The sequence below is a fragment of the Aquila chrysaetos genome, chromosome 3 (assembly GCF_900496995.4).
Source record: "Aquila chrysaetos chrysaetos chromosome 3, bAquChr1.4, whole genome shotgun sequence".
NCBI classification, from domain to species: Eukaryota; Metazoa; Chordata; class Aves; order Accipitriformes; family Accipitridae; genus Aquila; species Aquila chrysaetos.
In genome coordinates, this window is record NC_044006.1 from 75,496,222 (window position 1) to 75,523,233 (window position 27,012).

At 44.0% G+C, this 27,012-nt stretch overlaps 1 protein-coding gene across 1 annotated transcript in view; it reads left to right on the forward strand.

The window, feature by feature from the left end:
* The window catches only part of LOC115339543 (vasoactive intestinal polypeptide receptor), a 122,189-nt gene extending 98,805 nt beyond the window's left edge, over positions 1-23,384 (forward strand). The window contains exons 7-13 of the mRNA XM_030009683.1: positions 627-780; positions 2,861-2,921; positions 5,329-5,398; positions 8,416-8,507; positions 13,426-13,555; positions 14,954-14,995; positions 16,521-23,384. Coding sequence (XP_029865543.1) covers positions 627-780; positions 2,861-2,921; positions 5,329-5,398; positions 8,416-8,507; positions 13,426-13,555; positions 14,954-14,995; positions 16,521-16,712 — 741 coding nt within the window. The 3' untranslated portion in view covers positions 16,713-23,384. The remainder of the gene's footprint in view (positions 1-626; positions 781-2,860; positions 2,922-5,328; positions 5,399-8,415; positions 8,508-13,425; positions 13,556-14,953; positions 14,996-16,520) is intronic.
* The last annotated feature ends 3,628 nt before the right edge of the window (positions 23,385-27,012 follow it).

Sequence of the window (27,012 nt, forward strand, 5' to 3'; positions counted from 1 at the left end):
CTCCAGTGCAGATCACTTCCGTCATGGTGAACCAAATGTGCGTTGGCCGTACCAGAAACCAGTCGCTGAGTTGGTCTCAGTTCAAAGTAGCACCTTTTTGGAGGGTTCTTCTGAACCAGTGCAACAGTTTGCTCCACAGCTCAGCCCCACGAACCCACGCCTGGCAGAGCGGAGAGGCTGGTGACTGCACATCAGGGCAGGACCTTCTGGTACCCTCTCCGCCACTAAACCAGCTTCCCACAGATGTACATCCAACACCCACAGAAAGCAGCACCACGCTGGGAGCGATCACGGTCCAGCGTATCAGTTTGTCGCCGCTCAGCAGGGTTTCCAAGCTTGGCTGCATCTCCAGGCTCACACAGTCAAACGGCATCCAGACCTGAGCTGGCTTTCTCAAGGATGCACGCTGCACTCTCCATGCAGGGGTTAACGTGTGTCAAGCTTGTCCACCCCAAGCAAGGTTGGTAGGGCTTGTAGCTTTTTATCATAGAGTTCATTCCGTAAGGGCTTCAGGTGCTGCAAAAAGCAATCCCAAAGATACATGCAGAGCAAGGTTTACTGGTAAGTCATTGTGTTTACTATGGAAACACGCTGCAGTTCACCACTGTTTGTTTCTTCTCTTCCAGGTAGGCTGCAAAGCCATGATGGTTTTCTTCCAGTACTGCGTCATGGCCAACTTCTTCTGGCTCCTGGTGGAGGGGTTGTATCTTCACACGCTGTTGGTCATCTCCTTCTTTTCAGAGAGGAAGTACTTCTGGTGGTACATCTTGATTGGCTGGGGTACGCATCTTCTCAAAACTGAATGCCAACAGGTGATCCCGACAGGCATTTTTAACAGCAAATTAATCCACAAACCTGGGGGCTCAGACAGGGCAGAGATGTAGTATCCATGTTACCTTGCTGCCAAGAGTTGTTAGTGCAACCATGAGCAAGATCGAGTGATAGCCAGAGGCGTTTAACAGCATTAGCCTAAATCTTCAAAGGTATTTAAGAACTTTGTTTGTGCTAGGTTAATTGATAGTTGAGCACCTCAGTGTCTTTAAGGGCTGTGGGCCTGAAACTCCTCATCACCTTTATAGTCATTTAGTCCTTTGATCCTGACTGGGATCCCAAAATTGATATCATGCATTGACCTTAAACTGTAAGGGTGGATCCCAGCAAAGCAGGACTCCTAGACTGAACCAGACACTGCAGTCTGTCACTCTCTCCTTGTCTTACTGAATTCAGGCCAGCTAGCTCTCCTGAGATCCCATCATCTGTGTGCTAATGCTGATAACCTTGTGCTTACTGCATTCGTGATTTCTCCAGCTTTAATGTGAATCTAGTCTCAAACACATAAAATAAAATAAAATAAAATAAAATAAAATAAAATAAAATAAAATAAGAAAAATGCCAAGGGAGATAGAATTAAACTCTTCACAAAGTAACTCAGAGCTGAATTGCTAACTTATGCAAATTAATCCTACCAGATCAACTTCTCTCCTTTCTCCAAAGAGGAAACAGAGATCTCTTTTCCCCTCTAAGCCATTTAGCTGAAGATTTATGTATAAGTAAGCAAAATGGCTTTCTATTGCATACTCTTGATAGCTGAAACTGAGAAATAATTAGAGCGGGGAAGAATCTTGAAAAGGAAAGAAAAAAATAGAATTGTGTCATGTACAGGGGTATGCCTGGACTCAGGATTTGATCAGTTAGCCATGGAGTAACTTCCATTGAAAGTGACAGGAGTTACGCTTGGGTTCACACTGCAGAAGAGAGACAATTCTGCGTGCTATAAGCATAAGAAGAGATGATGTTAGCAGGCCTTGTTTCAGATGCAGTTAATCAGGTCAGACCTTCTTTAAACCTGCCTTGTGCATAGATGATACCCTTTTTTCAGCACAGTAGAGCTGGCAGATTTTAAAGAAAAACATATGAAGCTAATGATTTTAAATCAAAGGAAATCTCTTGCACTCTTAATGTATTCTGAGGTTGCTTGGGTGAGGAAGGGCAATTCAAGAAAATGACAGGTGCTTGAAGGATCTTTTGGCCTTTCAGTCATCCATCATTTGCAAAAACATCAGGGGTGGATCTGAAATGGATCATGCAGGAATTAATAATTTGGACGCACTCATTACAGTTCTTACTGGTTTTATTACCATTGCACTTGCTAATCACTAGTAATAAACAATACACAATACTGTGACTAATGCAGAACAAAGTGACGTGTCCTTTGTGGAGTATTTCCAATGTAAATCTAATCAAAGACAAGAGACAGAGAAAAGAGGTGCCAAAAGGATGGAACAAGACCACCCTAGTCAGGCAGAAGATCATGGAGTGAGGAGCAGAGGCAGGTTCATCTGGCCAACTACAGACATCTACATGTGAATTTGTCCCTCCAGGCTCCCCTTAGAGTCAGTGGAGACCCAGGCAACACAGTCATGGGAGTCCAAGGGCATATTTCTGGTCCTGAAGCAAACATCTAAAGTAGCTCAGATGACCTGTGTGTTAGAAGTACGTATTTCTCCCCATGGATGCTAAAGAGAGCCTGTGGTGACTGGCTTAGATACAGGTGTCCACACTGTAGATGTCTAAAGTGATTCCTATTCCTTGCTTTTCACCAGCAGAAGTTTTTTTGTAGGCACTGCAACAGGAAGATAAGTCTGCTAGGGAGCCGTTACAGGAAACTCATCTTACGTCGCCACCGGGAAAGGCAACGTGTTGCTTGTTTGGCATCTGAGCATTGAAAACGTGAAGGATTTGCCCACTCTTGAGGGAAGGCATCACCTCAGTCACTCGGGAGAGATGGAGAGTGGGGGAGAACAGCCCTGAAAACATTGATAATGATTTCTGACAGTGACACCATCTCTTCTCTTGTCAGGTGCCCCTTCCGTGTTTATCACTGCTTGGACCATTGTCAGGATTTACTTTTTCGATGTTGGGTAAGCCTGTGGACTCAATTATCTTTCCTTTATAATTCTTCGTTCCTTTATCTCCAAAGAAAGCCCTGCAGTTTTAGTAACCCAGCCATCCCGCTCTAACCCCCGAGCAGAGCGGAGGCTTTCCCCTGCCACCATGAACCGGGAAATGCTCCAAGGTCTCCCTGAAGACGCAAAGTTTATGTCAACGTAGGCCGGTCACTCACCCTCTTTGTTTCCCAATCCCTTGGTCAGGATATTTGCAGGGAATTGGTGAACAGACCCTGATGGTCGCATTTGGCCCTGTGATCCTGTGTATAACAAAGATCCCAGCTGTGCAGCTGCCCTGTGCTCAGAGCAGAGCTTTGCATCCTGCAGAATTGACCCTAAATATGCTTGTGCAGCAGATACTTAGTAAACACACCCATTAGCTCTCCCACAGAAAAAGTCTAAAAACTCTTTTTTTTTTTTTTCCCCCCAGGCAGATCTTAGTATCTGTTCTTCATCCTCTTTAACCTAGCAGCAGCCTTTGATATTTTATGTAGGAAGCAGATAGAATACAGCTAAGTAAATGAGGCAAATATCAGAGCTTTCCAAGGATATATGCAAGTAAATAGGATCTGATCCTGCAATCCTCCTTCATGCTTTTACTCAAGCAGTCAAACTATAGTAATTGGAAAGGCTTTTATGAGAAAACACTCCGGAGAGTTACAGAATCAGGTGCTTATTATGTCCTCACTGTGCATGCCCTCGCTTCTTGCATTTGCAGCATATGGTTAACTCCATTTTCTCCTATGCATTCTCCCTCTCCAACTGTGTCCTGATTTGTCCTTATTTCAGTAAGAGAAGCAGCTCAGATTTCTCATTGCTTTTTTGATTTATAGTCAGGCTAACACATTTCCTGAGGGCTACTGACTTCTTTTATGGTTTCACTCTATCTGCATAAAACTGACCTTATTTACTCTGTTAATAAATAGCCTCTACAATGAGATAGAGACCAAAGGATTTAACCAGTCTGAATACCAATTCTTCTTACTATATATTCCCACTCAGCTCCAGCAGTTCTTAATAAAAATACAGACTTCTTTGCATTTTCTGGAGGCTTTAAAGCTCTACATTTTTGTGCCAAATAAAACAGAGTGTGAATTTCCAGGATATGCTAATAACACACAATTTTTTTTTTTTTTTTGCATACTAAAATTACCTACAGAGAAAAATTACAGGAAAATAATCCAGATTAAATAAAACCTAATTATGTAAGATTGGTTAAACAACATTAAGCCTCTATTTAAACATTCTAACTCCAAATTAAAGTGACCTTCATTCAGAGTGCCTGAATTTATTTTAAAAATGAAGTACACTAGACATAATTAGGGCCACTTTAATTCTAAATGAAAGGGCAACATGCACCTGACTAAGCATAAGCATCTGTATGTGAGCAATTTGTTCTAGTCTCCTTTTATAGCTAGTGGAGATTTAGTCAGTGTAGTCCACGGAGTGCAATTCTTTTCATCCTAAAGTTGATGCCTAAAATAGGTCTCAGGAACTGTGCCCTAAATGTGCCTCTCTTCACCTTCTGTTACCTGCGCTGTCAATATTTTTAATTAGACGAGCTGAATCCAGGTGAAATTGCCTACAGTAGGTTCCACTAATCTATTTCTACATGAATGCAGACCAGTTTTCATTAATGCTCTGCTAAAAATGCACCTTCTATCACCTGACTCTTGTGAGGTCTCCAGATAAAGGTGTCCCAAGCAATATTACTCGTTTCCACATCATTCCTATTCTGTCATTTCCTTGTTGGCTTTAAAATATAGTTCCAGATGACCTAGGTGAGTGGTGTGGTTTGCAGACAATTCTGACTTCAGGGTGAAATAAATCACACCCTGGACCCTATGGACGTTTCTGACTAGATCCATAGCTCAGATGCAGCTAGCTAGATGTAGTCGGACTAATCCCACCATAGGCTGTCTATCATCTTTTTCAGAAGGGCATGGTTGGTTTTGTTTCTGATGGTGCCAATTGCTCTGTGCTTAACAAAACCCTCATCCGTGATAGTGGATAGCATTGGAGGCTTCATGAATCTGTGATTTCGATAGCATTTCCTTGTAGCAGACCTCAGTGTAGGAGAAATTAAGTCAATCACCATCCTCCCCCGCATTCACCCTGACATAACATCCTCCAGCCCATTCCATTACCAAGGGGCAAAGAGCTCAGTGTTATATCTGGGACAACTGGTGCCTACCAGTGCTCAAAGCCATTGCAAAGCAAGTCTTTAGCCCTTCCCAGTTCATGCACACCAGGTTTAGCCCTCTTCACATAACCTAGCATAGCTATCTGTAGCACTTAGGGAAACCAAGTACCTGGGAAGGTTACATAGCTCCTTGCTCACTTTGCTTGATGTTTTAAATCTGGTTTTGTTTCTTTTTAGGTGCTGGGAGGAAGTAGTGGAATCCCCATTCTGGTGGATCATTAAAACTCCTATTTTGGTGTCTATTTTGGTAAAGTATCAGCACATTCTGCTGGCTGCAAAGCCATCTTTAATACTAAGTGTGGGGGTGAGGGGGTGTTGAGAAGTGTTCTGTAAATGTCCATGGAAAATGCACTGACAGATAAAATCCCACTGTATATTGAATGTCTGTCTTAGGATGAGGAAGTTCACCCTCCAGATAAGCATCTTCACCTCTAAGCATTGACCATGGGAAGAGTTTGATTGACTAAGCAACCAAGGTGGAGCTCCTTTGATTTAACTTTGACCACCTCCATCTCAGCTAGTCACCCTGGGCACTCTGGTGCCGTAGCCATGGGTGTGTGTAGCCAGTGGTGGAGGCTGAGGAACATGGTTAGAGATCCAGGAAAGGCTCATCTTGTCTAATGAATCAGTGGATGTCTAAATTAGATCAGATTAATTGTGCCGTGAATGTTTTTGTTTCTCTGAGCTGACCATATGCGGAGCCCAGGATGACTTGTTCAGTTGTAGATGTCAACACTATAAATTAAAATGGGATGAGTCCTACCATAAATTTCTACCTAGGTAAGAAGAGGTTAGACGAATTCCCGCAGATATTTGCCTCTTGTTATAGCGTCCAGCACAAAGTTGGATTCCAGCTGTGTGTTTTTAAAGTAAGTTCTTGAGAAGCTTGGCTACTTTCCAGATAAATCAACAGAAGTGCTTGACTTCTTACTTCTCTGGATATGATCAATTCTGACCACAGAAACCATGACGCTTCTGAGGAACTCTTGAGTCCTTCCAGCCTTGTTGAATATTACATGTTTTCTCTGTCAGGTATCAAGCCAAAAGTTAAAATCAAATGAACTTGAGTTAAACTTAGCTTTGAGTTTTCTTAAATGAAGTCAAGTATGTGGGAAAGGAAGAAAAAGAATGCAACAGAAATCAAACCAAATATATCTCTTTTAAAGATAAATCTTTTCTTAGACATACATTCTTCTTATTCCACGTACATTATGACCTTTACAAGAAGACTTTTTTTCTGTAGTATTTGTCATACAGGGATTCCAGACTGAAACAGTTTGAATAATTACATCTTACTCTGTTCACCTCACTGAAAAAGAAATACAATACTTAGATGACACATCTCAAAATATTTATATCGTCATAGAAAGCTATAGATAGTATTTTCCCTTTCCCGAGATAAACTTTTGGTCAAGAAATACACCCTATTCTCCTCAGATCAATGAGTCTGTATTTTCTTTTGGCCAATAAATCATTTCCTCATTGCCAGACAAAATTTACCCAGCAATTTCTGATTTTCCTTCTGCAGATATCATAAAAATCTGTCACAAAGGAAGGGCATGATAACCGCTATCTGGTGAACAGCAGGTTTCTTCAGGGAGGAATGCAACATTTCCTCCATACCCATGGGAATAAAGCATAGATCTCAATAGAAGGAAGAAATATATATATAAGATACATAAGTTATATAAGATATATCTTATATATAACATATATAAGATATATTAGGTATTAAACACTGGGAACAGATCAAGTGCCTTTCATTATACTCTAGGTTGAAAAATAAGCAACTTCTTCAGTAGCCTGATAACCGTATCTTCTATCATGCAATGCTAAGGCTGTACTAAGCCTGTAAGTCACACTCCACCTGACTCACCACTGCCCTGTGTCCATGTTTGCTCTTGACCACTATGAGCCAACACAGTCAGTATTTAACTGCTCTGATCTTACCTTCAGTGCTGCAGCTCGTGTGCTATCAATGCTCATTAGAGTAATTGGTCTAGATAATACTGGTTTGAACTGATAAATTTTACTTGCCACCAAGTCAGACGCAAACCACTTTTATAAGCAAATAAATATGAACAGAAACTATTATAAATGGCACGGGATAGATAAAAAGTGAATTAAGTAATGCATCATAACCAAGAAATACAATTAATTTCCAATCACTCACAGCCTTTGAAAAAAGAGTGAGTGTCTAATTGAGACATGTGCTTCAGTCTACTTTATTCACCTGTTGTTGAGATAAATGTAGGAATTGCTGGAGGAAATTTTACAATCTGTTTTTGCAGGAAATCAGATTGGCTGGTTAACACAATCCCTTCCAGCTGTTGAGTCGCTAAAAATCAGAATCATTTGCGCATTCGCTAACCATGACAGGATCAAGAAAGAGGTTGTGTGCCAAACTAAAACTAAACTAAGTCCACAGAAATCTGTCATCGCTTTTCTATTGTATACATTGCATGAATAACAGCATGATTCAATGGATAGGACCTCAAAAGCAAGTAGATTTGCATTCAATTCATGCCATCTACTGCACACCACTAGGAAATTGCCATTCCTAGCTCTACACCTTTGCTATTAAATAAGGTTAACATTGCTTGAGTATGTTGGTGGAGCACTTTGAGATTTTTTGAGTGAAAAGCACGATCTAAAATCTAGATATTAGCTAGACTCCTCCGGTCTAATGTCCTAGGAGAGAATGTTTTCCACTGTGTCGGTGAGGTCTATCCCTTGCTATACAAGGTCTCCAGCTTCTCTCCAGAGAAGACATGCCCAATAGCATTGAGTAGAGGCCTGCTTGAGTGAATACTGCTTTGTGTTTTGTTTTGGTTTCCTTGGCTCACCGCCTCAGTCTTTGACATGCTCAGCAGCCGGTCCCATGTCACCGTCTCCCGAGGGCTTTGACGTCCGTCGCTCCGCTAACTCCCACGGCTCTTTTCCCACCCTGTCGTCGGCACTCCCCCGCGCAGCAGGACGTCGTGCATAGCTGTGCTCTATGGGTTTGACATCATCATACTTGGGATGTATGACACAAAGTCCCAAGCAGGCTGATGTCAGGCCCAAGATGGCTGCCATCCTGTGTCGGTTTACTATGTGCTCGCAGAGCGGGGTTCTCTGCTCATGGCTTTTTAACAACAGCTTGCTCCATGGCAAAAGTATTGCAGTGAAAGGAATTCCCCTCTAGTGATGGGCTCTTTTCACCAGAGAAAAATACTAATTTTTTAATTTCTTTCTCTCTTTCCTTTCTCCCCATCCCAACAGGTGAACTTCATTCTCTTCATTTGCATCATCCGTATCTTAGTCCAGAAGTTGCATTCCCCAGACATTGGACACAATGAAACCAGCCAGTATTCGTAAGTCCTAGACTTTTTCAACTGTATCATATGGGTTTTGGGAAACCTGTTTGGCTGTTAGTTCGTTATTGCATCTGTCTGCTCTGATCAGAATCAAGTATTTGTTAATTGATTAAAGCCAATCAATCAGAAATCAGGTAATGAGGCATTTGCTAAAACAGTTGGGCATGTTTTATGTCAGTTTGAACAGACAGGTGAGAAGGCCTTCTCCTGGAATTAATGATGAAGAAGTGAGAGCAACAGTAATGATCATGGAAAAAAAATAAGCTTTTTCTTTGTATATTCAATATTTATTGGATTCTGAAGGCAGAGGGACCCTGATGGAGAACAAAGAGTAGCTGTTCACAGGCTATGGGCTTTTTTTCTGAACTAGTTACCCTCAGCTCCCTTTTTCAAAGGAGAGATCTAGAAAATTAGTACATTCAGTAGAATCTGTGGCAAATTTTCCTTATCCTAAAGCAGACCCCTAAACTAGATTGGATTAATTCAATGCATTTCTCTTCACTGTTGAGAAGTAGCACTGTCTCAGAAGCTTTGCTTGACGTAATGCTTTTATTCCAGGGATATAAGGTTGACCTTAATGGGGCTTTTTATCGTGAACAACATACAAGTGAGATCAGCATCTGTCTCAGTGGCCAAGACTGATGTTAGTTGCTGTATTTTAAAAGTGCAAGAAATCTGTCTATCTATCTGCATGGATTTATTTTGGCTTCAGTGCAAATAAAATAAAAGTTCAGACCAGCTTATTTTTGACTCTTGCCACTGTCCTGGCTCAGCGTTTCAAATATCCTGGATATTTATTAAATGTTTCCTAGAAACAGTCCTAGAAAAGAACTGAAAAGAAAAAAGTCCACTGTCTACGTGGTCACTGTTCATAAATCTTCTCTGTCTTCAGAGGGAGCTGTGCACTTAGGTACCCTGAAGAATCTGAGTTAAGTTCATCTTTCTGCAAGATGGAACACCATACCAATATGGTCTTTAAATACTGACCAGCCATGACACTGAGTCTTTCTCTCTAGTGATGGTAAATTATGCATTCATCTGCCTCGAGAAATTTTCAGATTTATGAAAGGAAATTCCAGTATTTGACCTTAACTTCTCCCTGCAGCCAAAGCCAATTACCTCTTTTTCTGTCATCACAACACACCAACATTACCAGACCCCGTACTTTCTGTCACCTCCCTTTATGTATCTCTAATTGGGCATTGTATCTTTGTACCCCCAGGATTGCAACAGCTTCGGCCAGGTACATAGATTAAATCAGCATATTGAAATTTGTTCTAGTACTAAGCAGCAGCCTGGAGCAGTTGGCTCACATTCATCTCAGTATAAGTGCTGCCAACACGCATCGGAAGGGTTATGCCGAGATTACTTCGGAGGTCATGCTGAGCTTTCGGTTCAGGGCTCTTTACTTCACATTTTCCAATGAAGTGGGAGCTGCCAGGAAAGCTCTCTTTGCCTTGTAAATAAATGTAGCATAGCCGGACAGTAAGTAACACGGACTTCCCCATGCTGGCCTGCCAAAGAGGAGGTACTGCTGAAGTTCAGATGATCTTCACATCTACGGTTCCTCACCTTCCTTCTCCACCTGGAAAAACATCTCCGTTCCATTAGGGCATGAATCAGTTGCTCACTTATAGGCGTCCAAGCCATATGAGATGCTTTAGGACATTTGAGATACTTGCCTGCACCTGGCACGTAGGACCCCGGACCTATGGGAGACTTGTACCCTTATACAGCAGCGGCTGGCCACCAGACAGATTCTCTGGGGCATCTGGAAGTCTTCATTGACTGTATTGACTGCAGTGGGACATGAGACACCACACTTTCCTATGGAAATGAGTATTAAGTGTCCGAACCTGAAGGCTGGATCCCACCAAGGGGTGTTCTCATGTGGTCCTAAGTTTTTAATGTTTAGACAGCTATCTGTAGAGACATCTGGGGTCCAGACCCTTTTTAAAATGCCATTAGGCACGTGATCTGCAATTGTACGTACCTGGATCCTTTTACATGTCATTCTCTTACTACCTGAAATGCTGCTGCTAGCTTCAGGGGTTTTGCCCGCAGGACCCAAGAGATCTTAGGAAGAAACTGCTGTTAATGATATGTGTGGGTTCCTCCTGCCAAATCTGAGATAAATATGTTTTAAACTAACAACATCAGGGGTCTCTCATTTGCATTTCTCCCTCCTTCTCTTGTTTATTTTATAAAAAAAGTAACATGTTGACATGTTGACAGTATTGTTCAATTCCAACCGGTTTCAATTTAGCTGCAGGCTGGAAGTTCAGGTATGCTGCTGACTCACTCATTAACGCTACAGACAGTGAACTGGGCTTTAATGTATTGGAAACTATGAAAACAAGTCTCCCAAAACAGTTTTCTGGAAATGACAAAGACATGTGCAGGAATGGTACAGCAATATTTCAGGCAAATAGAAGTTGTTTTCTGCAACAGAAATCTTGAGCAAAATTAATCTCTTTCTATTCTGTACATGTTCATAGATCAATATTATCATCAAAGTTTTCTGGGTAACTTTTCCGTTATGTGTTCAAGGAGCATGACTAAAATGTTGGTTCACTCTTATCCATTCCCAAGGAGAGGAGTAGGTTCAGTGCAGGCTAGTGGAGATGTGTTTTCCCTAAATTACCTGTCACCATGTATATCTGTCAGAGAGGATAGGTCTAAGAAGTGCACCCTGTGCTGGGAGTGGAAGTAATGAGTTTTTTGAGAAACCATGGTTTCCAGCAGGTAGCTTTAACCAGCTTTGGACAATCTCCAAAGCACTTCTGCCTGCTGCACAACCAGGCTTTAGCTACCTGGGGAAAATTATACTATGACAAGGGAAGATGATTTTCCTCATTGCAGTGTTTTGGGGGGTGTGTGGGGGGGTGTCTTTTAAATATCACAGGGCTAGACCTTTGGGCCTTTGCCTTGAAGCCAAACCGAGATCTAAAACATCACTCAATATTCTGGAGAAGCTCAGTGCTGGGAGCAAGAGACTGGTTTGGGGTGTTGTACAAACTGGAGGAGGGGGCTCCTAAGGTTTGGCATTTATGCCTTTTTCATTGCCACAGTCCAGACAGCAGGGAAAATGCTATAACTGAGGCCCCAGCGTTGTCTGCAATGATAAGTTAAAATTTTCGAATCCATTGGAGGTTGCAAGCAGTGTCTCTACGAATACGGTACACAAAGGTAGCATCGCATCGATCTCCTCTAGTTGACTGTTCCTGAAAGACTGGGGAGAGAGGAGATATCTCTGCAAAGCCAATATTGATATTTACTGAACTGTGATCTGCTCAGAAAAATGAGTTGCTTGCTTGTATGTCAGGAGCTGGGGGAATTAGGGCTGGGACATACTAGTGCGGGTCACACTGCCAGACCTGCTTCTAAGAGCGAGGAACATGGTGCTCAGCTGATCACCAATGACAGTGACAGTCCTCTGGCAGAGCAAGACATTGAAGAGGACTCAGATTTTGGATCTGCTAGTGAGGCACGTGGTGGGAAAGGCAAATTCCTGGATAATTCCTTGGCTTCCTACAGGCACTCATTTTGCCTGGAATGAGTTCCACCCAGCTGCCTTTCAGTAGGTAGTCCCTGGGGAACCGCAGCCTCCAACCACAGCCTTAATATCAAGCTGTCTTTGGGCCAGGCCCAGGGAAAACTGGAAAGGTCTGCTGGGAGATGGATGCGGTGATGAGCATCAGCTGCATGAAGCTGGCACATTAGACTTCCCAGTGGGCTTATGCAGATGGCAAATAAATGAAGATGGTCTGAGGGGACTGAGCCTGATGAGACTTTGGAGGTGAAGAGTTTGCAGATGGAAGAACAAGTATTTCCAACATCCCAGCCGTAGCTTCAATTCCTCCAGAAGCCTCTGGGAGAGAGGGACACAGGAGGATGCGGGTGACCAAGGGAGCCACAACCCCCATAAGCATTGTTAGGCCCTTGATTTCATTTTATTTCCATCAGCTATGTTTTAATAATGATTATATTTAATAAATTTTCATCTCTTCCTAATTAGACCTCTGATTACCCGGCCTGATGCCATTAAGCACTAATACTGTTCATCCCCCTCCTTTGGAGACATTCATTGTGCGATAGCCTGTCATTATTCTGAGCTAAACATACCATTTGTCTCCCAGAAGCTGTAATTTTCAGAAATCCCAAGCAAACAAAGACAGCACTAGATGATGATTTAGCTTGTAGAGATGAAAAAAGATCTCCAGTGGGAGGGGAAGAAGAGAGAAGGGAGAAAGAAATACCTCCATTAAGTTACTAGGAATAAAGATGTCACATTTTATGTTGTCACCACATCTGAAATCACCAGCCATCTGCAATCTGCGGGCCAAGGAGAAATAATCTAGGGCTGATCACTCTGCCTTAGCTGGAGGCATGTATATACTTATATGAGAGCTGTTAACGAGGAGGAAAGCAAGCCTGTGGAAATGCTCCCAGCATGGTCCTTGGTTAGTCTGAACTGCCGTACAGTGACTGTGCCCAGCTGAGGGTCCACCTCCACATGTCATTGCATCCCAGCCCGGGTCGTCAGAGGCATCCTGGGGAGGTTAGGCTGTGAGGAGCTATCTCAACACCCTCTGTTTCGCTGTACCCCAGACATTTCTTCCCTCTGGGCAATGGCAGCATCCTGATGCTGCCTCACTCAAGGCTGCTGTTGAAAGGCTGGATGTTCCCAGGACCTCAGGGTAAGTGGCCTATATCACAGCTCCTAAGGGCAAACAAAGGCACTTAACATGCATGATACAGGCTACACCATCATGATCCAGGTCATCAGCAAATATGTACTGCAGCAAATTAAACTTTCAGGGTTGCATAGGGCTCAGCTGCAGGATTTCTCATCAGCTTACCCTTTAGCTCCTCTTCCCTCTCCCCTTATGACTCATGTTTGTCTTTCCAACAGGAGGCTGGCCAAGTCTACCTTGCTGCTGATCCCTCTCTTTGGCATTCACTACATCATGTTTGCTTTCTTCCCCGACAATTTCAAAGCAGAAGTTAAGCTGGTCTTTGAGCTCGTGGTTGGGTCGTTCCAGGTAAGCCACCCTTTGGGCCACCGGTCAGTCACCAGGTCTGTCGGCAGGGAGAAGTGTAACAAGCTTGGCAAGGGAATAAGCAAACATGTGAGCTGGGTTTTTCCTGGACATGCCCAATACTGCTCTTATACCTTTGAGGAAAAAGCTACTCAATCCAGGTTGGCCAAGATGGAAGATAATTTTATGTTTTGCCTCCTGGAATTCCAGAAGGAGAGATTGTCTCTTCTTATTTTAGGTACCTGAAAAGAAAATGTAACTCTATAAGTTAGTCGCCCCATGCTTTTTTGGTACTTAAGGGAGAAAAATGAGCACCTTGGTTCAGTTTAAGTATTATTGACATGGTGTGAGATGAGATAAATCACGTTTAGGAGTGTCTTTCTGGCCATTAACAGGAGCCTAGTCTATCTTCAACCGGTTGACTTGCATGAAGTTTCTCCTCTGTTAATAAGCCAAATCCTGCCTGTAGATCCTGCTCAAGCTAGATTCCATTTCACTGGCACAGGAGGCACGTTCCCCATGAGGATGGATAATGGGGCTGTCCTCTGCATTAATCATTAGGAAGCCCTGATGAAGTTTGCTTCTTAGACTCCTCCACATGCTTCACTTCACTCAGTTCCAGTGTTGGGCTGTTAACCTTGGCCCTACCCTTGCATGAAAAGAAGCATTTATTTATGTATTTTATCCCACTGCATCCATGCACTAAACATCTCTAGCCACTTTGTGTTCTCACAGCCTGCAAGCAGGATCTCTCTGTCACCATGTACCATACACATGTCAGTGGCATGCTTTGTTCAGTGGTGAATGAGTTAACGTCCCTGTCTACATCACCATCACTTCACATCTGGCATCTCTCCTTTGAGAGATAAATGGATCTACAGTCATTCCATGTCTTTAGTATTTGCAACCATAAGGGCTAGGATAAGTTTGGGGGTTTTTCTTCAGTGAAAGCTGAGATTCTCAAAGATGAAGTGTCACTGCAGGGGAGATGGGAAAGGAACAGTTTAGCACTATACCATGTCTAAGATCATTCTGATCTTGATGATGTACCAGTGAGCATGTTTAGATCTCCCCAGTTTCAGCTGACAAGACCAAGCAGGAAAGGTGGGTCTAGTATCACATCCAGTTCCCTCTAATGCCCCAGTCTGAATGACCAAGTGCCCCTCTTAGAGCTGACCCGACTCCTGATGGCTTTAAACACCAGCCTGGAGCAATCTTTGAACTCACACCCATACATCTGCGGCAAGGTACCTTAACCAGTCTTCTCCTGCTCCTTTTGTAGGGAAAATTCAATCAAGTGGTTTCTAAGGGCACCTTAGCAGTCGCCCAGCAGTGTGCCCTTTCTCCAAGGCTGCAGTGAGTTTGAGAGGTGCTAAAAGCCTGTTCTCTCCTTTCCCCTAGGGATTTGTGGTGGCTGTTCTGTACTGTTTTCTCAATGGGGAGGTAAGATCAACAGTATTGTTTGGTTAATATTTGCAGCTAAGGCAAATTGAGTGCTTGTGGAGAGTGGATCGAGAAGTGTCCCATTCCTGATGTTACCATATTGGGGGGAAGCATCCAAGTCAAATCACTCACTCCAGAAAAAGCAAGTCAACCATTTGCCTGACAGTTTCCAGCACAATTAATAAACTTATTAGGACTTTTGTGCACGCTGTAGTGTTGCTGCTGCTGAGTCTGTCCTTCACTCATGAGACAGCATCAGCAGAACTCTTGCATAAGCCCTGATCCAAAAGGACCACCTTCAGCAGGGAAGGATAAAGCCCATCTTCTAAGCCCTAGTCATGCTTAGCGCCTCAATGAATCCTCCGCAGAATCAGGCCCACTGCCAAGATGGAGGCTCGTTAGTGCAGTGTTATTTTTGTACCATGCTCCATCTGCACGTAAGAAATTCAGCAGAGACTGATTAAACCCATATCGCGAAGGCTACCAAGTAGGTGTGAGCAGCTAAAAACTTGGAGCTGCTGTCAGCTGGAGCGCTTTCAGCTCAATAAACTGAGCACGGACAAGAAAGAAGCAGCTGTGATCTGGGTTTGTGTTCCAGCTTCTTAGGGAGAGGAAGAGTGTCCAGAATCACAATTTGCTCTCTTACAGCTCTGATGCTGCTTTCAGCCACGCTGATGCCATGTGTACATCACGCAGTGGCATGCAGGGCAGATAGCCCAGCTCCAGCAGAGACCTTTGCCAGTAAGCTTTCACAGAGCAGGCCAGTACCACACAAACTTATTAATGAACCAAAACTGATACAGGCATTGACGTGACTTGTTAGGCACAGACCAGTGCCAGGTAAACATGTTTCTACCTTACAGGCATCGATTTTGCCTTTCCCACGTTTCCAGTCCTGGGGTTTGCATCCTGGTATTGTACTGTTCCTGTGCTTGCTGATCCCAGAGACCCTCAGACACAGCTGTTTTATCTAATTTATACTGTTATCTAAAAATTTGGACTGGAAGGCTGCAGGAGGGGACAGGGATGGTGGCCAGATTTGTTCAGGATTTGAGTCTGGACAGTGTAAACCAGATGATGTCTGTAAATTCCCTGAGCAGGAACAAGTAGCTTCTGTCAAAAAAGCACAACTGTATTGACAGCTTTACAAACAAGCTATAGTTAAATCATTTTTATTTGGGCAAAACCACGGCAGTGGGAAAAAAAAATCTTAATTATAATCACAAAGTATAGAATATGTTGCCATTAAGAGTAAGTAGTCTCGCACCTTCACAGTGTCAGATAAGAAATTTCCTGTGCTCACCTTTCTGGTGAAGCTCGGGGATTTCTGCTCTAGTAGTTTACTGTCCGGAGTGTCACCTCCCTTCTATGTGGCTAAAAGTTCTGACCAGGTTGAGTTTAGTGACCTTTATAAAATAATTCTTGGCCCCTTGGTAGGTGGGTCACCTATGGCTGCTCACACAATCAAGTCAGAACAATAGAAAATTCTCCTCTCCGCTGACTTTCTTGTCTTTCCTCTTCCTAGGTCCAAGCTGAGCTCAAGCGAAAGTGGCGGAGGTGGCATCTGGAGCGGTTCCTGGGCTCGGACATGAAGTATCACCACCCTTCCTTAGGCAGCAACGGCACCAACTTCAGCACCCAGATCTCCATGCTGACCAAGTGCTCACCAAAGACACGCCGGTGCTCTGGCTTCCAGGCCGAATTCTCTCTGGTGTGATGGGGAGATGCTCTCCGAGCACTGAGCATCCAAGAGAGAAACTGAGAGACAGAAGGATCCCCAGGAATCAGCGATACGATGACAAATCCTTGTGAAATGACATGCTCCTCATGAGCCAACAGAGGACACAAAACTGGAAAAGCCGCTGGCATCCAGAACAAGATCAGACAAGCCAAGAGGCAGAGAAATACTTTTCTTCTCCCTCTTTTCAGACCTTTCACTCTTACGTTTCAAGCCCTCAGGGGTTGATAACTATGAGTAAAGGTCTGGTCACTTGAGGAGAGCCTGGGAGATCCTGATGTGTCATAAATAATGAAGTAGGATGTAAGGGAGGGGAAGGCCCGAGTCCTTGGTGGCTTTACCAGAACCGGCATCTCTGAAACAGATACATTGCACTTTTTAAAAAATGAGCCAGTAAAGGAGAGAGGGAGGCAAGTAGCAGGGGGGAAAAAAAAAAAAATGCCAAACCTATGAATGTGCCAAAAGTCCCGTTAATAAGAGGTGGTGATAAGGCACCGAAGACAGAGTTGGGGACACGGGGAGAAGGGACAGGAGGAAGAGGATCGGGAAGGGGAGAGGCCAGCACACGGCCCCTGCCTCTGAGTTTTACACGTGTGAAGATGAAGCTGCAGCACCAGGAAGGCCCCTCAGAGGATGCCCCAGTGCTGCAGGGTGTTCTGCTAAATTGCCCACTCCCCTTGTTAACAAAAGCTTTCCAAGCACCCTTGGGTGCCCTCTGGAAAAGCAGGTCACTGAGAAGGAACAGCATGAGTGCCCTTCTCTGCGCTGTGTTCATGACATCGTGTTTTGTTTGGTTGTTTTCGATGAACAGGAAACTCAATTTGCATGTATAAAAACCAGGTACAGATGCCAAAAGCAGAGCACGGCTGTGTTTTTCATTCTTTTTGAGTTTGCCCATAGATCTTGGTGCATTAACGCACCCAGGATCATCAGGGATCAGGGGAAAACAATTGGTCTGTAATTCATTTGCACTTGCTTAGCACACACTGCCAGGAAAGGGAGATGTAGAACCCTGTAATCCTTAATTGAATCAGACCTGCCATAAGGAGCCACTCTCCAGATGAAAAAATTAGCGTCACAGCAGCAAACAGAATTGCTTTCATCAGAACAAGGTTGTCTCAGCACGTAACTGGCACTCCAGGAGTCAGGAAGGAGTGAAGGAGCTATTAAATTGATTTCTTCTTCAGCTTTTGCGAGGAGCTTTCATCCTATGATGAAGGCATTGTTAGATCTTTAAGATGTGCATGTGTATTTTACCTCTTTTCTGAAGGCCTATTAGTTTCCATATAGGGGCAATCCCTATTTGATGAACGCACATAGATCCTGTTAAAATCAAGGGAATAGTTATTTCTTTTCTTTCCTTTTCTTGGCGGAGGGGCGAAGGAGAGGTGTGGAACCAAACCCTGCTCAGACATGGCAGGCTGGTGGCTCGCAGAGCATCACACGCAGCTCACGCTCCCAGGCCCTGCGTTTGAGACCTTCCCCGCAATCCCAAACTCAGTCAGAAGACAGCCAACACAAGGATGAGGATGCTCGCGTTTGTGTCCCACCCAACTGCGTCAAATGGGGTTGCACCAGTTTTACACTGGGGTTGGGAAATCCCTGCCCAGCTCACGTGTACACTTAGTAATTGGGCTGCTGTCATCCTACTATAACATGTCATAGCGCTGTCCTCATGAAGGAGAGTCTGGGTCACCAATGCATGTACGTGGAAAGGAAGGTGGGCTCCTCTTTTGGAGTTCAGAGATCAAAACTTATCCACCTTATCTAACAGCACCTGGACTTCTTTTTCTTCATAATGAAATGTAGTTCATTGAAAGGGAAGCATCTTTAACTTGGTGGGTTTGGGGTTTGTTTTGCTTGCTTGTTTGCTTGCCTTAAGCATCTGTGATTCACTGCAAACAAATGACACTGAGCCCAGGAGGAGAGTTTGCAGATCTGGACATCCAGTTCCTTTCTCAGTTCTGAGAGGGCAGTTGTTCCATGCTGTAACCTTCCCCAGAGCTATACCTGTTATCATCTGAGCTCGATGCTTCCAGAGTATTTCTCCACGTGGGGGACTGAGAAAAGCGTAGAGGACTGAAGTCAATAAAGGGCATGAGATACCCTGATACAACTGCCGTGAAGGGTAGACCCATGCAGTCATGGGTTTTCAGTGAGCTAGCTCAGATGCTGTCACAGTGTAGCCATGGCTACCCAGCCTGCAAAACCTGAGAGGATAGGTAGATATTGTGAAGATAGTCATAATGAGCTCCATGGTCCTGGAATTAAAGTGCTGATGAGACCCCAGGCTAGCCAGGTGCAAGCCATCTTTGTTATGGCTGTGTTACACTGCAACCATATCATTAGCAGTTAGAATCCAACACCGATGTGCCATAAGAATATCAAAATCCTCTCTTAGCAGCTCTCTAATTCCCCAAATCCAGAGAAACCAAGAGTGTGCTTAAAATTTCCCCATGTTGCTTGCACTGAAGCCCTTACGCCCTGACACCCCAGGAGCAAGGTTCCCATTGAAATCTCCGTGAGGTTCTCGGAGGCAAGGACTCTCTTTGTGTTTGGTGCTGGTGCTGCTCTGGTGAGTGCTTTCAGACCTGGATTAGGACTCACACAGAAGATGCCGGAGAATTCCCACCAGTACCACCAATTCTTCTCCTGTGCTTGGTTCAAAGCAAGGATTTGACCTAGCTCTGCATTTCACCAGGTGAATGGCTAGCTGCAAGGAAACCCAGAAGCAGCAAGGGAAAGCTCGCTCTCAGCTTCCAAGTTGTTCCCCTTGGCGTGAAATGCTTCCTCTCACTGATTCAGAGTTTGGAAGCAACATCAGTCTGGGAAAGATTTGATTCATCAGGCTGCAAAGTCATTCACCCTCTTTATTTGTCATCATCGCTATTTATGCCCAACAAAATGGGTGGGCTGCAGAGGAGCACTGCCTAATCTTAATGCATCCACTGTGGTGCCTAATATGTGAACTTATATCCCAGGTAAGCAAAGGAGGAGTTTGAGCACAGAGTTGGTGAGCACGAGTGAAGCACCACTGCCAGCAACCTCCTTTGGGAGGTGTGAGGGAAACCTTTCCCATCTGTTTTAGACAGCCTTGCTGGGGCAGAAGGTCAATATCTGTGAGCCATGAGCAGTGAGAAACCTTGTGCATTTTCACGCTGTTGTTCTTCACCTTCCTTTTCCTCTCCCTGTGCTTGTAACTCCATCTGCAGGAGGGACCTTCTGCTTTGCATTTACAGCTTCTTTTCCATTTCAGCCCTGTGCTAACCTGTGCCAGCATCAACCATATGCCAAAGGCAGCAGGAATGGGCTTGCCTTTTAGAGACATGACAGGGAAAAATTTGACTGATTATTTACCGACGCCACAGGGCCTTCTGCAGCCCTTGAGATGCATCACCAGACTATTCTGCACGGGAGCCTGAAGATAGGATGTAACTGAAACTGAGGGGCTCCTTCAAAAAACGTTGACTACATTAGCATGCCGGGAACAGTGCCCCCAGGCACCCTACTTGCAATTATTTCATCACCGAACATGCAGCCACATCGCCATTATGCTGTCAAGGGTGTTTGAGAGATTAAATGAATCTGCTGAATATACCTGCTGTGACAGGCATGGCAATATCAGCGATGCAGGCAGTGCAGAGCTGCCAGCCCACCTGCGTTGGCCTCGTATTTCAGGAGAACAGAGGAGTCAGTGGTGAAATCAGAGCTTTTCACTCTGGGGATATGAGCAATCAAGTGAACGATGACACTCGGATCAGGTCCTCATTTAAGTGGCTTAGTGCAGGAATTTGGCTCAATAACTTGGCCTCCTCTACTCTGTTTTTCATCCAACTCATCAATAAAACAGACTTCAAGGACCTCACTGCAACCCCAAACTGCGTTGTCCTGAATCCGTGCAGAATACACGATGCAGTGCTCAGGACTGCTGCTGTCGCTCGCAAAGCATCAGTCTGACCCCCTTAACTCTGGTGTAAGACAGGAATGACTCCAGTGAAGGCAACTGCATTAATTTTCTGCAAAATAAGATTAAGAGGCATACCTGGTTGTGTTAGGCTTTTAGATACGTTTGAGGATCATGAATTTAGATTCCAAAACTCTATACAGAAATGAGGCCAAATTCTGATCCCACTTGCACCAATCAGTTCATTTCAGTGACTCCTGAATTACACCACAACTGGAATTTGCCTTCAGAATAATTCCTTTATCTTCAGCCTGGAACTGTTTACACCCTTTTTATACCACTGAGACATCAAACCCCTCCTGTTAATTAGTCACTCTCTATTTCAGTGATTAAACTATTAAACAATTATTAGTAAGTATGGAACAATTAAAATTAAATTATTTTCTCAAGGTCTAGAGGTACAAGGTTCAATGCTAACATTAGACTGTAGATAATTTCTATTCAACTGGGGCCTATATTGCTCTGTGGCCCTCTCATAAGGAGCAATAAATGAGAATATGACCATGTTTAGGGTTTAAAAATGAGCAGTAAAGAAATTCTAGGCTGTTGCAGAATTTCAGGGCATTAAGTTGAACTTAGTTGTTAAAATCAGAGATATATATGCAGCAGCATCATAAAAAGCCCAGGAGACAAAACACCTGATTTTTTTTTTTTTTTTTTTTTTTTCCCCTAGGAAGCAGTTATATTTTTTCTCCAGGAAGGTGTTACTGGAGAAAAAATGTTTTGTACATTAACTAATCAGCAGATTTACTTCTTTCTCAATATCCCGCTTGGTTCCCGTTCAGCTCAGAAGCAATGAGTCGGGGTGGTGTCCGTGTCACAGGGCTGTGTGAGCGAAGGGATTAAAACCAAATCTCTGCTCCAGTCTGATGGAAACACTTTCAGAGAGAGATGCACCTGCTGATTATCAAAAGACTGCCAGTGGTTTTTAAAAAGCAAAATGAAGTTCCAAAGCTTAGGAGTGAACATCGCTTGGCTCCGTGGCAGGGATTAAAGGCGTTTGGTGGGATTATTTTGTCTCCATTCCTTCCACCTTCACCACAGTGTTTTTAAACAAGGGTTTCTGCAGGAAATATGAAATATTTTCAGACTAAAAGGGAACCTCTCAAACTTGGAAATGTCAATATGTGTCTTTGTGAAGCTAATTTTATTCTGTCCGCACAAGTTCAGCTTGGTTTCATAAATGGCCTATGGAAATCCATGTGGTATCAGAAGCAAGGAGACTGAGAAGCAATCTTTCTTCTCTGGAAGATGAATCTGGGTTTAACACCAAAGCCCAGGTAAAACATGTTCCCTCCCCGCTGTGTCCCAGCCTCTCTGCTTTCAGGTAGGGCGTTTAGCTGAAGAAATGATCTTGACTGGCGTGTTGACACTGGGGTGCTTCCCCCCAAGGCATCTCTGCACCAGTGAATGTGCCAAACTCTTGGAGACAAGGACTGCGGTCCTGAGCTCCCTGACTCGCCATGCAGCTTTGCACTTTTCCCACACCGATGCTTACGGTGGCAAGGACCGTAATGCTTCTTGATTGTAGTTGACCCTCGAAGAGCAGGAGGCTCTTGGCCTCATCTATACCCGTATCAATTTGGAATGACTCTGCTGGTATCATTCTGGAACTAAACTGGTGTAATAGGGAAAATGATTAAGTCCCCGACTGGCACGTGGAGTCAGCTGTCCCAAAATCTGGAACAGCATGGATTTCAATCCATTTTCTTTCAGTCAGTCAACTTTTCACCCCTTCCCCAAACCCCGTATTTACATACCAGGCTGATGAGGTATAATTACAATGACTGATCTTGTTATTTCCCCTGGAGATCCGTACAGTTGTAAAGTATGGCTTTTAGGAATTAGGAGTTTCCTGGGCCCATGGACCGTCTCTTCCACCGCCTACTGTCTGAACGTCCTAACTCCTTGTTTGCTTGCATGGTGTTGTGCTATATACTGAAGAGCCCTGGGTTTGAAACCCTGGTTATTTCTAGTCTAGTGTGAAATCACAGGGAAGAAGACAAATATTGGGACTGGAAACTACGTAACAGGTCTGTAAGGGAAATAATGCCCATTTGGTTCTGAGGGCCAGGCCTTTAGGACACGCAAATTGGCATCAGCAGAGCACTAGTGTTTTATACCCCAGTTTTGTGGATATTGTAAATTTGTACATAGAATAAATCTGAACAGCACATTTAAAAAAACAAAAACAAAAACCAACATACTTTTGATACAATGATGATGATAAATTAAGTTCGAAGAGGCGCTTTTGAATTCAAAAGTGCATTTTGCAAACACCTCAAGCTGTTGTTCAGTAGCTGGTGCCAACTGACTCTTCTCACTCAAACTGTAAGCACCTCTGCTCTGCCCTTCTGTAAATAGGCTTTGACAGCAAAGAGTGATGAAAACTGGCTGTGAACAGAGAATCACTGTCTCTGTGGACTTCTATGTACCTAGGTGCTTGTGATGTATTCTTCATGCCAGTGAGAACAGGCCGGCTTGCTCAGCACAGGTGAAGTCTCCGCCTTGTTTCATGGCCTTTTGCCCAATGTTATTTATTTTGTTCTGACTCTGTACATATGCAATGAATTGGCTATTTTTTTCCTTTGTATTTGGTTCATCTCCTTGCTTCAGAGGAGGTTCTTCTCTGTGGTTGACACTGCTGAAAACAAGCAATAAAACCATCGTGAAGACATTGCGTCTAAGATGTTCCACCTGATACTTTATTTTTCTCAGTCTTGAAAAAGACACAGAGAGAGGAGGAAAGGCTAAGAAGGAGGTAGCGAGCTGATAAGGTGGTTGCCTAGAGTTAGGCATAATGGTCTCATACTTGTAAGGTTAGCCAGATAGACCAAATGGGAGACCTCCTTTGAGAACATCTGTGCCAGCAGAAGAATCAGTACCAGCCCCAGCATGAGTGATCCCCAAAACCACCACGATGAAGGTAACACCACTGCATGAGCTAGGTGCTGGATCCAATGTCTTTTGGAGGTAGGACTCGTGCATGGAGGTAATAATCATGCAATTACAAACACACTATGGTTCTTTTGCCATGATCAAGAGATGTTAAGTGATTCCTGTATTTGTAGGTACGTACACCCATGCACACACATATACATGTATTGATTGTTACAAGTGTAGGGTTGGATGCTGGAATATCCTCCAACTGTCTCACTATACTGTGCCGTTCAAATTCATCCCCGTGACAATCCGCCCCAGTACCCTGGCTGGACAGAAAAAACTAAGGTCTGTCTTTTACGTCACAGACTGTAGCAGTTCATAACCACCCTCCATGAACAGGAAAACCCCAAAATATGTGAAAAACCGTGTTTGTTCTCATTCCCTTCTGGGCTGAACACACTCAGACTGCCAGTCATGTAGGCCACATGATAGGAGAACCTGCGAGCAGCTTTTCGAGAGCAGATATGGCATCTGCCATATGGGTCCATTTCACCTGCGGAAATCCCACACCGCTGCAAAAAGCCAAAATGCTTTACCCATAAGATGCACAAGTGAGCTTCTATCCAGTGCTCTCTGCAATGTTTGGCATGCATAATGACCAAGGGCATCTTACAATGCAGTTTGCAGTTCAAGGCGGTGGTTTGACTTGGGCTTGTCACAACCAGATGATTCCACAGCAACTGGTGGTGTAAATTCATAATCTGAGCATCATGAGAACATCCTGCCTGCAGCTCTTACAACTAGACCCTCGACCCATCCACCTCAGTACTGTCTATGCATATACAACTACAGTACATCTGACCGTAGCAATAATTATACAAGTGGGTAATTAACGACTTGCAGGTGTAAAGGGAAGCACAACAGCCAGCTCTAGGGTTAAGCATCCTGCTGGTTGGTTGTTAGTTTAGTTTGCCTTTGGGACATAGGTTAAGTTAGTCCTCTGAATATGTTGTTTATCCACCTCAAAAGGAATGCCTTGATTTTTTGGAAATGCAGAGTTCATTGGATCTTTTCAATGCGAGTACAAATTTGTCTACTTAAATCTCTTCACATACTCTCTGGGCTGAAAGTAGCTCTTGCCATGGAAAGAAATGGACTGGTGTTTGAACACGGATTTTTGCCAAGCCTCCAGATCTCTGCTAGTTGATTCCAAATCATCAGCAAGCCATTTAAATTAACACTCCTTTCAGGCACAGAATTGCCCCGTAAGGCTAATGAGAATTAACGCTCTTCCTTTCCATTTTCACTGCCCCTGCATGGAGCTGGTGGTACTGCAAAGCTGGGGTCTGTCTCTGCCTCCTCGACACGCTGTGCACGCCAGGCACTGGCATCTTGTACACCGGTCCCTGGAGCAGCAGAAGTGCTCAGCCTGCAGGGACTGTGTGCTCATCCCTGGCAGTTTTCCCACCCCGCCAGGTGACCAGATACCTCCTGAGCCTCGTATGGTGACCTTAGCTGTGCGGCTTCCTCCAGCTTTCCCAAGGGTGCTGCATCTGCCCCTGCCTCGTGCCTGTGTTTCACCCTTGCTGGGTGCCCAGTTCATTAGCGCTGTCTTTTCAGGTCTTTATTGCTCAGAACAAAGCATGAGCCTTCCTCTGCGTTGGAGAAATGCCTAGCAGGCAACTACAAGTGAACAGTAATTATTTGTATAAAAGACACATTATTTAATGCACATGAATATTAGGCAGTGAAAATAGATCGCAGTGAGACGTCAATGAGCTTTTCCTTGTCCATAGGGCCAGTTCCACAGCTCACCCCCTTTTTAAGCTGATTTGCACCCACTGTTCACACCACTGATAAAGGCCAAATGTACAACTATGGATGACAAGTCTTTGCTATATATGTCCCTCCTTTCTGCATGGATTAACCATTTTCATTTAAAAGCAAAGGGTCTAATGCTCTGGGCCATTCTGAGAAGTAAAGCTGTTGCATACTGACTTTCACTAGGTCCTTCTGTGGATTAAATCAGAAATCAGAAAAACAGGTTACAAAGGCTGGGGAAAGGGAAGATCAGCCAATTGCATTTAGTCTGTGTCTATAGAGGTGATGATAATCACATACTGCCAAAAAAATGTCTTCCATATGAGGAACTCCAATCACTGCGCAGAAATTAATTAGTGTAAGTGGCTTTGATGAAGGTCACCTAAGAAGTCTGAGGCAAAAATCAACCCAACCATCTTCAGTCCCCGCTGTGTGTCCTCTGTGCAAGAGCCATCCTTCCAGGTTTACAATGAGCATAGCATTGCTTTTCTTAGACGCGCACCATTATTCTGAATTTGATAGAACATGTGATCACATATGTCTGGAAGTTTTTGAGCTTGACTTTTAGAGCTTCTTTGTGTAAGATCAATGGTGAAGTTGCTTTTCATGACTGCAAAAACATCATTCTCTATAAGAAAGAGCCATGACTGAAAATGGCCAATGGCATCCTTTTCCTTTGATCCCCTGTGGTTTCCATGGCAAAATGCCAGGATGAGGACTTTTGTGATCTCCATGACATTAAAGCAATTTCCCGTGTAGTGAATCAATTTTAGCCGTTAAATTATCTTCGCTCCACATGCAACCAGTTGCATTCGCTCCCTCCCACTGGGGATGTAAAGTTAGAACTGTGGCTCAACACAATCTGCAGAAAGAGTCCAGCTGCCCTCAGACAAGTTCAGAAAGGCTCTGGATTGTCCAGGGCTCACAAGGGAGTGTGGCACAATGAGCCTAGGCACTGTATCGCTGCTGTAATACCATACACTTTGAAAGCTTTAAAACCTCTTCCGATGCTGACACATGCTCGCAGAGGAATCATTCCTACTGGTAGAACTCCCCATGCATTTAACGTTCTGTTGGATCATGTGAACAAAGCCAGGTATGTTGAAATGTCATCTCAAAATAGCCATTTCCCACACAGTGGTATTCTCAGAACCAAACTGGCCTTACAGCCAAAGACCAGAGAAGGCAAGAGTTTTGTGCATGTGGCATTAGGACCCCCCCTTATGGTGCTCAGTGATGAACCCTTTCCTAGAGTCCATCCCTGGCCCATCACACTACTGATTGAACCTCTCCCCTTGGAAATATCTCCACTCCGCCCAGTTGAGATCAAAGCCTTGAACCCTTATCACACACAGCCTAAGAGTACAGGAACTAACTTGGCATGCTGAAACCAGTCAACATCACGCCTGCTCCTGGTTTTCAGAGCAACTCTACATAATTATTGCACACTGACTGGGACAGAGGGAGGGAAAGAAAGGAAAACAACATCTGACTTGTAAACCTGAGGGTTGGTGTGCTTGTTGGGGAACCAAGACCAAGACACTCCAAAGCACACTTCGTTCTCCATACATTAAGAGGACAATTACTTCAACTCAAAACTTCAATAGCTTG